The following is a 12,547-nucleotide window of genomic DNA, read 5'->3' on the forward strand; positions in this document are numbered from 1 at the left end:
GAATTAAGGTTGCATCAGAACATTCTGTAAAGTTGCTGCTTCCTTTTTTGTTGCATGAGAAATTGATTCCACTAGCTTTGAATCCTTTCTGTGTATGCTGGAGGAAGAGACCATAGGGCTTTGTATTAAACTACTTATCTACAGTCCATTGATAGTAGTTTTTATTAATTTCAGCATGTTCTGCTTAATTTTGGGTTTACAGTATGTTTCTGGGTTTTTTAATTTACAGGAAGGAAACACAGCACTGCATTTAGCTGCTAAAAATGGTCACCAGAAGGTGCTAAAAGTTCTGCTACAAAAATGGGAAGAAAAAAATGAACTCAATCAGGTGAGGATAAAGCTGCTGAGGGAGATAAAGAATAAAGGTAAAAGGTGCACAAGACAAGTGAAAACTAAGTATTAAAATATCTAGAATCAACAAATATCCATAAAAATAATCTCATTTCTATTGTGGTCAAGCTGGTCAGCCCAAAGCTTGAATTCATCAAGGTACCTTTAAACCTAGAGCTTCGTTGATGAAGGGGAATGAATAGTAAGCTGTAGTCTTTCTCAAAATCACTGTTTGGGTATGTCTAGACTAGATAATGGCACTATTTCGGAATATGTCCAGTATCCCGAAATAATGTTTTCTGTGTCTTAACAGCATGCCCATTATTTTGAAATGCAATCAAAATAACGGGCTTGCTATTCCAATGTCCCAGTAAACCTCATTCCATGAGGATTAAGGGACTTGTCAGAATAGCGGTCTATTTTGAAATTTGGCGCTGTGTAGCACTATCTCGAAATAAGTTTGAAATAAGCTACGCAATTGCGTAGCTCAAATTGTGTCACTTATTTCGAGCTAGCGCCACTGTGTAGACACACCCTTTGAATCCAGCTCAGGTCAGTTGTGTCTGAAAGACACTATAATCTATTGGCCAATCTTCAGTATTTCTGAAATGAATTGGTTGGGTCACTCCAATATCTAATAGAAAGCGCATCACAACAATCTCTAACAGCTTGAACTCTATTTTGTAGCCTCAGCGGCAAGGTCATAGATGAAACAGACTCAGAGACTTCATTCCTAGAAGTGGTCCCTTTTGATGTAGAATACCACCTTCCCAAAGGACAATAGAATAGGTAGGTTGATGGAAGCATTCTTCCATCAGCATATCTGTGTCTGCACTGGGGATAAGGTCGACATAGCTATGCTGACTAGGGATTGTGTATTTTATTTTTTTCACAGCTCTGACCAAAACAGTTATGTCAACCTAACTTCTTAGTGTAGACCAAAATTGAGTTTTGTTGGCAGATGAGTGTGAATGTAGTACTGCTTCCTGTGTTGTAATTGCCTGTTTTGTTCTGTGGATATACAGAGAATTTCAGCCCCTAAGGTTGTCAGCATGGTTCCTTTCACAAACACCACATTTTCTAAAACAACAACAACAACAAATCACCAAGAGTTCAAGTATAAGAGTATTAGAAATTGTTAATACTGCAGTGAATACTGTGATCTTCAATAAGCATAGATAGACCATAAAAGATCAGAAGCAGGGATTAAGTGTTCTTGCAGCCAATGTAATTTATGTTGAAGACCCATTAAGGCTTGGTGGAGGTGGTGGTGGTTTTTATTTAAGAATGTCCTGTAGATTACTGCTCTGTTTAACTGGTTCCAAAATTAAGGGGGGACAAACTCATGAAATTGGATTGACCAAAACTGTACTTTCTGACATGTATCATCTGCAATGGATGGTTTACACAGTAACAGTAATGTTTTATTGTAGGATGTCAGTCCCTGCAATCTGTTGTCATAGTTTATATAACCCTGTATTTGCATGTTGGTTAAAGAAAACCAAGAGCACATTAAAAATGTTAAGAAATAGCTGGCCTGTGTTTTTGCCACATTAGATAGGAGCACATTTGTGTTAGAAATGTTTGCTGTTAATTACCATTGTATGCGAATGCTAATATTGAAAGATTGCTTACATTTGTGACCACAGGTTTTTTTGCCTTTACATTGTATCAGTCTGGCTACGCTTGCATACTATCTATACCAAATATAGCATAATAAGTCGTCATCTTTACTATTGCACAGTTTGAACTGACATTTTTTTTCTTTCATTGTGTTTGTTGGGCCAGAACGGAGAGACACCCTTTTATTTGGCTGTTGAAGGAGGTCATGAAAAATGTGCTAAGCTGTTACTGGAAGCAGGAAGTGATATCAACATTTCAAACAAAGTACGGACTTAGTATTCCTCAGACATATTATCTGGACAACCTAGACTCTACAAAATCCACATCCTGTCTATTCCCTATATATTAAAGGCAGATGTAGCATTCATTGTATAATAAGTATAATAGCTAAGAATATGGAGAACTGTAATGTTTTTAAAATTAGATGGAAAAAGAAAATTATAACCTAGGTATACTTGATATAGTATTGTGTTGGAGCTTTTTTAATTAACATGTATGCAAGAATATAACACATGGCTTGGAAATGTAACCAAGAGAAGTACTTGAAAAATCTGCATGTTTGGCAGGTTATATAACTAAGCTAATAATAAGCCCGTTTTTTCACATCTGGTTCCTGTATTTAAGTTTAAGTTTGATTTGTTTTATGGCTTATATGCTGTAGGAATTTTAGGTGAACCTTTTGGTTCCTACCAAATTGAAAACAGAACCATGTGCTGATAACAAACAGAACAGTCTCTGTTACATTTATCAAAAACTCTTTCATATTTTGATATATTTGACTTGGAAACTATTAATAATTACAGTGTTTGATAAGTCATCAGCAGGGTGAATTCTTCTTGCCTGCAGCACGAATGACTAGTTTTGATCCTCAAGTTTTCATCTTTGCTGCTGTTAGCAGAAGTATTCAAGGAAAATTCTTCAGTGATTTTCAAAGTGTGTAAATGTGAATGTAATTACTTGATAAAGGTCATACCAAGCTCTAAGGCTAGGAGATAGATTGAAATCCTAATTTTCAATGGCACAGGTGGCTGATAAAACTGATTCTTCCTTTTTTTTTTAAATGGTAGATTAAAAAGTAGCAGTAAATTATTAGCATTGCTGGATAAGTATTTTGCCAGCTACCTGTGTTTAAGTCTGATAATGATGTACAGTGCTTGAGACAGTCATAAAATGTGTGAATTTATATCCAACTTCATCATTTTACTAAAGGGACTAATTTTGACAGTAACACAAATTAAAATGAAAGTTCATCTGTTTCAATTGATGTTTTAATAGAACAGGTTTTTTAAAGTTCCTGAATTCTTTCCAGTAGTAAAAAAGTATTTTCTTACAATGTGTTTTTCAGCACAATAGTAATGCTTTGCACGTCGCAATACAGAATGGACATACATCCTTAGTCACATTTCTTATCAGTGAAAATATTGATCTTGTTCCTAAATCAGAGGTGAGTCTATTGCAGTTACTATTTTAGTGTTACTTCCATCGTGGTCAAGTATGTTTTATCTGTCTTGAATGCCTTTTCTGAGATTTGTTGTAATTTACCTGCTATTGGTAGAGTCAGAGTGTAAAGCCAGAAGGGACCATCAGATCACCTGCTATCATAGGCCCAAGATAAAATATTATCTCATCCACCTTTCTCTCTCTCATATCTGGGACTGACATGGTTACAGCTATGCTCCCTACTGACTATTAGCTGTCTGTTTATTTTTCATTGTGGAGGAGATGAAATTATATAGATAACATTAAAGTCTTAGAAACAGTTTATTTTATTATTTAAAAAATCAGTCAGCCATAGTAGCACTGCTTATTTGCATTGATTCTCTGTGGCTACAGTAACTTATACAATGTTAAAATCAGTGTGTTTGTGTGTGGGGGGGGTCTTTAAAGTGTTTTTAGTGAAAAGCTTGATAAGAGCTTTATTTTTCTACAAACTTGAAGAAAAGGGGTATTTTTATAAAAAGAAGAATGAACTGGAACTGGGGCTGATTTTTTAAAGCTATTTTACAAGAAACCTTCCTGGTTTAGAGGTTCAACATACAAACTGTTCTCATCTTTCTCTCTGTGATTAAAGCTGGGCAAATGCCTCATAATTTTTTCCACTAATAATCTCTTGGATAATAAAACTGAACACACTTCCGGCTGCGTTCACTTTCCACAGATATTGTCAGCAAACAAGTTCACTGGCAAGAATGTTCACTGAAGTAGTAATATTTAAATTAATGTTAGAGAATATTCCTTGAGAGTGGATTTTGAATGCGTATACTTGAGTATTCTCCCAGAAACGTAATTCACAGTTATGCACAGTTCATCCAATTTGATTGGACGGGTGCATCCTCAAATCATGTTGCTAGGGCAAACAGAAATAATGCCATGTGACCTATGGCTTCAATCAAAACTATATCAGCACTTCCTTAATATGAAATACTTATTATGAACTGCTTGCAGACAATCTGCAGACCAAGAATTATTCATAGGCTTTATGGAGTGAATAATTATATTTTTCTCTATTCTGTTTGCTCTGTAAGCTGCTTTTGGGTCATTAGTAAGTGGGAAGAAGCTAGAAACTAAGCCTTGTGACTAGATCTACCCCAGAAACTCTGCACCTCTTGTGGTGGCCTGCATCCTGTTGTGGATCAGGGCGCAAATGTGTGAAATATCTTTTCTCTGAAGCAAAATAGTCACTCTGCTTTAAGTGCAGATGATAGTTCAAATGATTTTGAATAGTTGCTTAATATCTTTCCTGGCAAGCCTAAAGGGACTTTTTAAGCATTACAGTGATATGGGGGAAACAATCATTAATTAGAAAAGTTTTATTTTAAATATATAGCAGGGAATGCTTAATTCCTGAGGCAGAATTCAAGCAGTTCTTTTCTTTTGTGGCCCCTTTCCATTCACTGTGTGAAGCAGTGGCTCTCAGCTTTTCCAGAGTATTGATTTTTCTGTGTACCCCCAAGTTTCACCTCACTTAAAAAACTGCTTGCTTACAAAATCAAACATAAAAATATAACAGTACACTATCGCGAGAGCAGATGATTCTTCAAAATGAAAAAGTACTATTAGGAAAAATTATTACTGGATCAATGTAATAAGTTTCTAATCTGAGTGGCAGGTTTTAATGGAGCTTCTCTGTATTACCTGAACGCTGTTGTTAATGAAATGGTCCTAGTCTTACAGTCCATTTTTTTCTCTCTTTACAGCAGAATTCTCCTCTGCATTTGGCTGTCCTCAATAAAAACTTTCCAGTAGTAATTAGCCTCTTGGAGGCTAATTACAATATAAACGCCTTGAATCACGTAAGCATACTGAATCAGAGACTGATAAAAGACAATGCATTTTCTTCACTTGAAGTAGGAGCGTGTATTGGTTTTACATATCATTTTATGAGGTCAAATTACAAAAAGAGGGAAGTTGCCTCCCATTTATTCATGAGTGTATTATTCATTTCACACATTCTGCTAGAATTGTTTTAGCAATGTGATACCTATCCAGAAAATGCTTTAATTAATTCCTGTTTGAATATTCAGTTTTGTCTCATGAAAAGCGATGCGCTTTAGCAATATATTAAGTACAAAAGACAGATCCACCACAGCATATTAGCTAATTGGAAGAACATTTATTTCCTTGAGGAAAAAAATCTAAATCCTCTGTTTTCCCCCCTTTTCTTTTAAAGTGATCTTCTAGGGTGTATGAGGCATAGGCTGGCAGGATCCCAGCCTCAGTCATGCTCCAGTTAACCCACACAGTTGAAAACTTGATGCGATTCATAAAGTTTTGATCTGCACAGGACCCTTGGTTAATGGGAGCCTTGTTAATGGGAGCCTATTTTTCAAGTAGTAAAAGAGATAAACACATCTGCAAAATTTTCTGGCTCATCTTATGTATCAATTACTTTTATTGTCTCTGGCACACTCAGATAAATAAATGATAGTAAGAGATACTATTCTACACCTGTATTTTTAAGACTGTGGAAAAAGTTGCGACAGTTAATGAAAAAGAGTAAGTGATCATGTAATCAAAGACTGTATCATGGTGCATAAATACAAGAAGGTAGAGATAAGGTTGCATATGGAATTGTAACTCTGGCATTTCCTGATTTGTGAGCATTTAGCCATGCAATCTTGACATTCTTTTATGCTATTTTTATAATGGATCTACAAAGACATAAAAGCTTCAGGGGGGTAGCTGAGTTAGTCTGTACAGGATAAACTTAAAAAACAACAAATAGTCTGCTAGCACTTTAAAGACTAACAAAATGTGTAGATGGTATCATGCGCATCTGAAGAAGTGGGCTGTGCCCATGAAAACTCATGATACCATCTACATGTTTTGTTAGTCTCTAAAGACATACAAATCACTCTAAGCAGACCCATACATTTCCTAAATTAGACAGGAGAATCAAACAATCTTGAATTTGCAAGGACCCAGTGGGCAGCATGATCAGTGACAAGCCAAAGGTTGGTGTAAAGATACACTGATTCTACTATGTCAGACCCATAAATAACATTCCTTATTTGCAATAAAGTGGCACTAATAAAAGTGTTTAAGGCCATCCTTCTGGCCTTAATATATGAGGACTCCACCAAGACTGTCCCACTGCTTTCTCTCTGCATAGCTTCACTACAGGGCTTCCATTACAGGCCAAACAAAGCCTCCTCCCAGGGTGAATTTCACCCCCATTTACTCTTCAATGGTACTTAATCTGTGCAATCTGGATCCTCATTCCATATGAACAGTCAGTAAACAAAATGGAATCTGCTTGTAATTCTCTTAGAAAATGTACCCTCCATGAAGCTTGTTAATTAAACAGGCAAAGAAAGGATGACATGGGTGATACTTTGAAACAAACCTTTCTAAGGCAAGACATTTTAGGCTTTTCTCTTTTGCCAGTTTTCACCCCCTGTAAGCACAAGCCAAAAAATTTCTGAACATATGATATTCCTTGTTTTAGAGGCTCCACTCATTCTCTCGTTTGTATAAAAAAAATTGATAGTTTGATCATTCAGCTGCTACATGCCTTCATTCTGCTCAGGGTTTTCCAGTCAAGTGCATGCTCTCATCAGAAACCCTTTTGATTTTAATTGGGTGTGTTTTATTCTCAAGAGGACACTATTTTATTGCACCTTTTTATATTCATTCCTGCAGAGGCAACAAACCCCTCTCCACCTGGCAGCTGATCAGGGCAATGTGGAACTAGTGGAACTGCTGCTAAAGGCAGGCTGTGATCTCAAGATTGCCGATAAGGTATGCTGCATTATTCACGTGGTGCTGCAGTTATGTGATCATTGCTTTTATGTCCTTCTTTCTGAAGAGGTGTAGAAGTCAGAGTTTCCAAACATTCCTCATAAAATGAGCATAGTTAGAATGTGGCTATTATGAAGAAAGTTTCCCTTTAACTCTGTCAGGTGGCTACAACTCACAGAAATCTGCATTTGTTTTCATGAAAGCTATTTGTGAGGTCAAATGTGACTAAACTCAGTGTGCTTAAAAACTAATTCCACTGAGGATCACATTAAAAGGCCTACTCTGTTATGGGGTTTGTGTTACTGACCTTGCTATCAAAGAGCACTGCTGGAAAAATACAAGGCTAACAGGACAAAATAACAGTTTGCAGATGTTATATAGCTACACATCTGGAGCCAGGTTCACAGCTAATAAAGGCATGTGCTTCTCTGTTAATTTCAGTGGCGTTGTGCCTGCTTACCTTGCTAGTGCCTCATGTGATGGAAAGAGAGAGCCATAATTTGTAATGATTTCTGCAAGCACCAAAACAATCTATGGAAAAATCCCATAGTAAGAGGAAAGCATCAAATATGTTCTTGTCCTGTTATTAATTTGGTGATTCAGCTGGAAACACTGCCATCTATAGAGCCCTAAAGTATCTGATGAAGTGGGTCTTTGCCCACGAAAGCTTATGCTCCTACACTTCAGTTAGTCTATAAGGTGCCACAGGACTCCTCACCGCTTCTAAAGTATCTGGCAAGCCAATGTCACTCTTTAGCAGCTTTTTTAAAAAATTAAGAATAAATTGAATTGTTGACTGTACAAGTTATTTTCTTACATAAACCTGCCCTCACATAAACAGTTTGAAACTGAGGCAGCTTGGCAAAAAACAAAAAGCCAATATTGATTCTACAAAGCCACTTGTTCCCCATGTGAGAAGAGACCCATGACTCAAAGGGCAGTAACATGGCTGAGGTTGCGGTAAGATGGTAGTTACAGGGGTGGGCAAAATGCAGCCCCCGGGCTGGATTCAGTCCACCAACCACAGGACCCTTGGGCAGGCTCCCTGGTTATTACAGCCTCACAAGATGCTTTGTGACCTGTCCCTGCCCCCCTCATAATCCTGATTGCTCCCATTGGCCGGAAATTGGCCAATGGGTGATGCAGGTGCAGTGCTTGCGGGTGCATGCAGCACACAGAGACCTGCTGCCCTCCTACCACCAAGGTATATGCACCAACACACATGCTGACCTCAGCAGCTGGCCACTTTAAGCTGCATGTGAGGCTGCAGCGGCCAGGGAGTTTGCCTGAGGGTCCACTGGGCTGTCAGCCGGGTGCTCCCTACACTAAGTGCCTCCCGGCCACTGCCTATGCCTGGCACCCTACACCCCAACCTCATGTCATAATTCCCCCCCTACACTCCTTCCCCATATCAGAACCCCTCACCTGAACCCAAACTCCCTCACAGAACCTACACCCCTTTTTGTACCCCAATCCTGTCCCAGCCCTTTCCCTCCCTGACCACTTATCAAATTCTTGGAGTATCCCCCTTCCCCCATCGAAAATCAGTCCTGCCCATTCCCTCACCCCCCACGCCCCATACTAGTGTGAGATGCAGCCTTCAATACGATTAGTGGCCTGTCTACAATGAGCCAAAAATTGTGGTTCCCATACCAGGCTTAAACCAAGATTAGACCCTGTTTGGGTGACAAATTCCTTGGCTAATTGCAGCTCCCCAGTCTGTGGGTGGGGCGAGTGGAACTGACTGAGGACATGGGAAGGTCTGGGGCCTGGATAGGTTTGGAATAGGGTGAGTGGGTCGGGGCACTCCCGTCCATGCTCACTAGTGTGCGTTGGGGAAAAGGCAGACTGTTTGGATTGACATTGTGTTGTTGCCAGGCCCCTCTCTCCTCCTGCACCTTGAATCTTCAGTTTTTCTGGCTAGAAAGGAGGCGATGGGATGCTCCTGGATGCATGTAGTTGCTGCTTAGTGCACAAGTGAGAATTTGGACTTGCTTCTCTCTCCAGAGTCATTAAAATTCTGCCGTGGTTATTGGACACTGCAGTGACCAGGAAAGAATGCCTCCTCCCTCGTTTGTCAGGATGTCACCTAACTTGAATATAGTCAGAGGTGTCCTAATGGCATGAGCATTTGTTAGAGAAGGCAGAATTGCTCTCCTGTGAACAGGGAGTGACCAGGCAGATCTGGGCTCCAGGAAATTCTTAAAGTCTTTTGTCTTTTCCCTTTTCCAGACTACTTGCTCTGTCTGATAAGGATGTTGTGAGATGTAAATTCCTGGGCTCCCAATATGATGCTCTCTAAAAATGGGCTAATTATAATGATCTTGAATGGAGCAGGGACCTAGAATTCTGAAGGTATATATTAGCAAACTTATAATAGCGGGAGCGTTAAAGTGCTTTGTAATTTAATTTCTGAGCCCTATAATTATGACTGAAAGAAAATCAGCCTCTAATGTGAAAGATCTCCTAAACTCTAAAGAGGTGGAAAATGTCTAGAATGCTTATGTCTGGGACAGCTGTGCTCAGTGCAAATCCAATGACATAAACGGATTACAGAGATAAACCACTAAAGTCTCAGAAGTATTTACATGGCCTTGAACTGTTTGTAGCAGAGATGTATTCAGATCTATTACACAGTTCTCTGTGGCCGGAATTAAAGCAGTGGTTCTTACATGTTTTGGGTGGCTATACCAGACTTTGAGCCCCAGCTTCTAGTCAGGTGTATACGCTTCAACTAGCTAAGGAGTTGCCGCATGATGTCATCAAACAAGCCGGGTCCTTATAGGCTAGGCACATAGTAGTGAATGAGAGGTGAGCAGCCGCAGTGTGTCAGGGTTCTGGGCATAAGCTTATCCTTTATGCTATGGTTATCCTTTATGCTTGTTAACCCTTAGCAACCACGTATACCTGAAACATTCCACGGGTCCATTTGCGGGCAGCTGGAAAACACTGAACAAGCAAGGAGCTTTACTTCCTGATGCTTTGGAGATAAAATATCATATTGAAACATTTTCTTTGCAAATATCAGAGTTCAGAAAGAGATTCTAAATTCCTGCTATTTCATCAGTCTCCTGTCAGTTGGACAACATGCTGACACTCTGTCTCTGCTTTCAGCAAGGAAAAACTGCACTGGCTGTTGCATCCAGGAGCAACCATGCTCTCGTCATTGATATGATTATTAAAGCAGAAAGGTATTACACCTTTAAACAGGTATGAAATAGCTTTGTCTCCCTAAAGCAGGGCTATTCAACTGTGGAAGCCCCGGGGCCACAATGATACTCAGCACATGCTGAGGGCTGCAACTTAAGTGTGGTTGCATATACATGCAAATACATATGCAAATAGCTCGTTTCACACTGACGGGCATGAATACAAAGCACTTCCCACGATGCCCCGGCACTCCCAGCACCTCCTCTCTGGGAGCTAGAAACACCAACACCCTGTACCCGCCTGTTCCAGCCAGCCCGTCTGCTTGCGTCTTTCAATGCTCATCCCGCCTGGGAGCATGTTCCCAGTGGAGGCCATGTTCAAAGGATCCTACCTGCGGGCTGTGTGTTGAGCCCTGTGTAAATCCAAACCACACCATGGACCGCAAACAAATAGGCCGTGGGTCACATGTTGAGTAGCCCTGCCCTAAAGGGACTAGCCAAAGAAGCAGATTCTAACTGGGTTATCTTGGCTATTTCCATGTAGTATTGAATATTGGGAAGAAGGAAGCTGAGGTGTTATTGTAATGCTGTAGGTTAGGAATCAGGAATCTGGAGTATGTCCCGGAAGCCAGAACATAGACACGTTGAGAGCAGAGGTGGAAGAGTGTGGGGCACACTCAGCTGGTTCCACAAAGCCCTTAGGCATAGACTGGGGCTAAAAGAGCAGCCAGCAGTTGTTTAGGAAGGTGGCAGACTAGGTGGCTGCAGGGGCGTCATACTGAGGGGTTGGTACCTCCATAGAGTTGGATAAGAGCCTAAGCATTAGGTGTGTATCAGAAGTGGACTTACACCACTACTTCCAGTAGACACACCGTCAGACAATGGACCCACCTGCCTTTTGACAATGTTTGCTGTTTCTTACTAGTTCCTTGAAACTATAAATAGACTAAGGAATTCAGTTGCTTGCCTCCTTGTTGTACTTTAGGGTGTAACTCTGCCGTCTTTTCTCTAATTTACCTCTGCCTATCAATGCTAAGCTACTACACAATAAATTACTTGTCCTTTCTTCATACTTCCTGATAACAAATGCTGCAGGGAATTAGTGCAGGTTAGGCTGAGTTCTTGGGAAAAACAAGTCCACAGGCTGCATAATTTCTGCGTGTCTGGGTTTGGTTCAGCTGGGATCGTTGTCATGTACATTCTTGTTCCTTTCATCTTAAAAGGGAATTGAATGTCAGTCCTTTCATTCCCAGAGAAAATGATTCCTGAGCTAATATTAAGGAATATACTCCTCCGATGCATTCTCTTAACTGTCTGAGGACAGAAAAGATGTTTAATCATGTGTTTGTGAAACAGTTGAACAGATGCACTACAATTCTATCTGTGGCTAAGTATCAATACAGATGGACAAGGGCATTGGAGTAGAGTATTGAATCATAGGGTTGGAAGAGCCATCAGGAGATCAAGTCCATCCCCTTGCTCAAAGCAGGACCAACCCTAACTTTTAATCATCCCAGCCAGGGCTTTGTCAAGCCGGGCCTTACAAACCTCTAGGGTGGAGATTCTAAAATTCTTACTGTCCTGCAATGTAACCTGCTAGGAAATAAAGTGGAGGTATTATAATATTTTAACTATTGTCTTGAACCATTATTTTAGAAAAAATTGTTTAAATTAAAATTTCCTAGAAGCCTATCCTATACTATGGATGCTTTACACAGCTAATATCTTATTCTCCTGCACAATGTTCTGGGATTTACAACACTCATCCCACTCCATCTATGAGCAGAGTTAAGTATATACTTCAGTTCCATTGAATTCGCATGCTTAGATGCTTAATGGATGTTTGCAGTAGAGGTATAATTCTGGTCCTTTGAAATCAATGACACAACTCCCTTATTCTCCCCCCATCCTTTCAAGATTTCCTATTGAAGCTGCTCCTGTCATAAGAACCTCAATGCAGTAAGGGCTCCAAGGACTCACTGAATTCTGTCATTTAACTCTGAGAGACAGTCTACGTGTTGCTGTGGTTAACTGCCCAGCAACCAGCTCACTTGCTACACTAGTGCCCTTATCAAAGTAGCAATGTTGGGAAATTTGCCAAAAGTGCCTAATGTAGACAGCCCCTAAAACGTAGTTTGAACATGTTTTCTCTGTCCACAGAGGCAAGAGAAAATCTTATGCGGCTTAGTCACAATTGTTTAAGC

The 12,547-nt window shown here is 39.9% G+C and overlaps 1 protein-coding gene across 5 annotated transcripts in view; it reads left to right on the forward strand.

Moving 5' to 3' along the window:
• ANKDD1B (ankyrin repeat and death domain containing 1B) overlaps window positions 1-12,547 on the forward strand; it is a 34,786-nt gene that overhangs the window by 20,374 nt on the left and 1,865 nt on the right. For 3 of the 5 annotated variants that reach the window (XM_014574157.4, XM_006124254.5, XM_014574155.4), the window contains exons 7-12: window positions 230-328; window positions 2,119-2,217; window positions 3,299-3,397; window positions 5,151-5,246; window positions 7,096-7,194; window positions 10,309-10,404. In XM_014574157.4, the coding sequence (XP_014429643.3) occupies window positions 230-328; window positions 2,119-2,217; window positions 3,299-3,397; window positions 5,151-5,246; window positions 7,096-7,194; window positions 10,309-10,404 (588 nt within the window). The remainder of the gene's footprint in view (window positions 1-229; window positions 329-2,118; window positions 2,218-3,298; window positions 3,398-5,150; window positions 5,247-7,095; window positions 7,195-10,308; window positions 10,405-12,547) is intronic. The other 2 variants (XM_014574156.4, XM_014574158.4) reach the window with 2 other exon arrangements.

This window comes from Pelodiscus sinensis, chromosome 6, assembly GCF_052426305.1.
Source record: "Pelodiscus sinensis isolate ZL-2025 chromosome 6, ASM5242630v1, whole genome shotgun sequence".
Classification (NCBI taxonomy): Eukaryota; Metazoa; Chordata; order Testudines; family Trionychidae; genus Pelodiscus; species Pelodiscus sinensis.